This window comes from Corapipo altera, unplaced genomic scaffold (assembly GCF_003945725.1).
Source record: "Corapipo altera isolate COAL_440 unplaced genomic scaffold, ASM394572v1 134, whole genome shotgun sequence".
Taxonomy (NCBI): Eukaryota; Metazoa; Chordata; class Aves; order Passeriformes; family Pipridae; genus Corapipo; species Corapipo altera.
Genome location: NW_020885059.1, coordinates 367050 through 368719, shown reverse-complemented (window position 1 = coordinate 368719; position 1670 = coordinate 367050). Strand labels below are relative to the sequence as shown.

Here is a 1670-nt window from a genome sequence, read left to right as displayed (position 1 = left end):
TCCCATGGGATGGGGACACACAGAACCCAGGGAGCATCCCATGGGATGGGGACACACAGACCCCGGGGAGCATCCCATGGGATGGGGACACACAGACCCCGGGGAGCATCCCATGGGATGGGGACACACAGACCCCAGGGAACATCCCAGGCTCAGCCACATCCTCAGCATTCCGTGGGATCCCCCCCCGGGTTGTGCCTGGCTCCAAACATCTGCCCGGCTCCAAACATCTGCCCAGCTGTGCCCTGGAGCTGCCCCTCGGGCTCACCCCCGTGCCACGGGAGGGTCCGGGGGGGCTGCCCCGCGCGGCCCGGGGGGAATTTGGGCACCTCCCCTGAAGGCTGCGGGGAGCGGGGCCCTACCACCATCTAGCGGCCCTTCAGCCAAGTGCGGGAGGAAGAGGAGGAGGAGGAGGGGGAGGATGCACCGGGCTCAGCCGAGGGCTCGCCCAGGCCCGGGGGGCTCTGGGGGTGCTCAGAGCTGGGGAAGGGGAGGGGGGTGTGGACCCGAGGGGCACTTCCCACCCCCTGCTCCGGCTCCACGAGGTCCGGAGCGGCCAAGCACGGAGAGGAAAACGCCTTTATTGCAGGGTGCCAGCTCCCCCAGGACCCCCAGGAGGGCACCCCCGGGCACCGTGGGGGTCTCTTCGTGCCAGGGGCGCTCATGGCAGGGCGGGCTGCTGGTGGGAACTGGTGTCACTGGTGTCTCAGCATGGCCAGGGAGAGAGGAGTGCCTGGATTTGGGGATGGGGAGAGAGACACGGGTGATGGTGGGGAATGGGACAGCGAGGCTGGCACTGCCACGGGCACAGAGGGACAGGGAGGTGGCAGCACTCCAGACCCCTCCCTCCCAGCCCTGCCCCGTGCCTCGGCTTCCCCAAGGGAACGGCTCCGTTGTGGGTTTTTGGGAGGGAAACTCTCCGTGTGCAGCGCTTGGTGTCGGGGTTGGTGGCACAGTGGCAGCTCTTGGCGGCCCTGGGGGCTGCCGTGGCTTCACCACGTCCCTCCCGTGGAATTTGGGGGACACTGGGCGGGGTGGCACCGTCCCTGAACTGCCACCGTGGCTCCTGGTCTCGCCTGTTCCCGGGGAAAACGGGAGACCAGGAGATGGAGCCAAAGGCAGCCAGTCCTCAGGGATGCCGGGACACCCCAGGGGATGGAGCTGCCTCCACATCACACACCTCCAGGCCCCATTCCCGGCCCCATTCCCGGCAGGAACACACCCCAGGTGCCCCCTCTCCTCTCACCTGGGGTGTCACTGTCCCTCCTCACCGCTCCTCCAGCTCGTAGGCGGCCTCCAGGTAATCCCTGGGCACGATCCCGACCTCGTCGTTGAGCTCTCCCACCCACCAGCCGTACATGTCGTATTCCTGATGGGACACGGGCATGGAACGTGGCTCAGGGCCCTTCCTTTGGATCTCCAGCCCCCCCAGACTCCAACAGAACCCCCCCCAGTCCCACCTCTCCCCCAGTAAATCCTTCCCTGCCCTTCCTGTCCCCCCTCCCTCGTCCTGCCCCCCTTCGCTCTGGGTTCTCTCAGAAATTCAACATTTAATTCACACCCCGACATTTTGGGGGTGTTTAATTTCAAATATCAACCCCCCCAGGGAGGCCCAGCCCTCAGCCTGGAGCTCCAGAAGCCCCTCCAGCTGGATCATGCCTGGATAATCC

At 66.2% G+C, this 1670-nt stretch overlaps 1 protein-coding gene across 2 annotated transcripts in view; it reads right to left on the bottom strand.

Annotated features, from left to right (window-relative positions):
* Positions 1-575: 575 nt before the first annotated feature.
* The window catches only part of SKAP1 (src kinase associated phosphoprotein 1), a 149593-nt gene continuing 148498 nt past the window's right edge, over positions 576-1670 (bottom strand). For both annotated transcript variants that reach the window (XM_027668946.1, XM_027668947.1), the window contains 2 exons: positions 1247-1369; positions 576-733 (listed from right to left, as the gene is read on the bottom strand). In XM_027668946.1, the coding sequence (XP_027524747.1) occupies positions 1268-1369 (102 nt within the window). In that variant the 3' untranslated portion in view covers positions 576-733; positions 1247-1267. The remainder of the gene's footprint in view (positions 734-1246; positions 1370-1670) is intronic.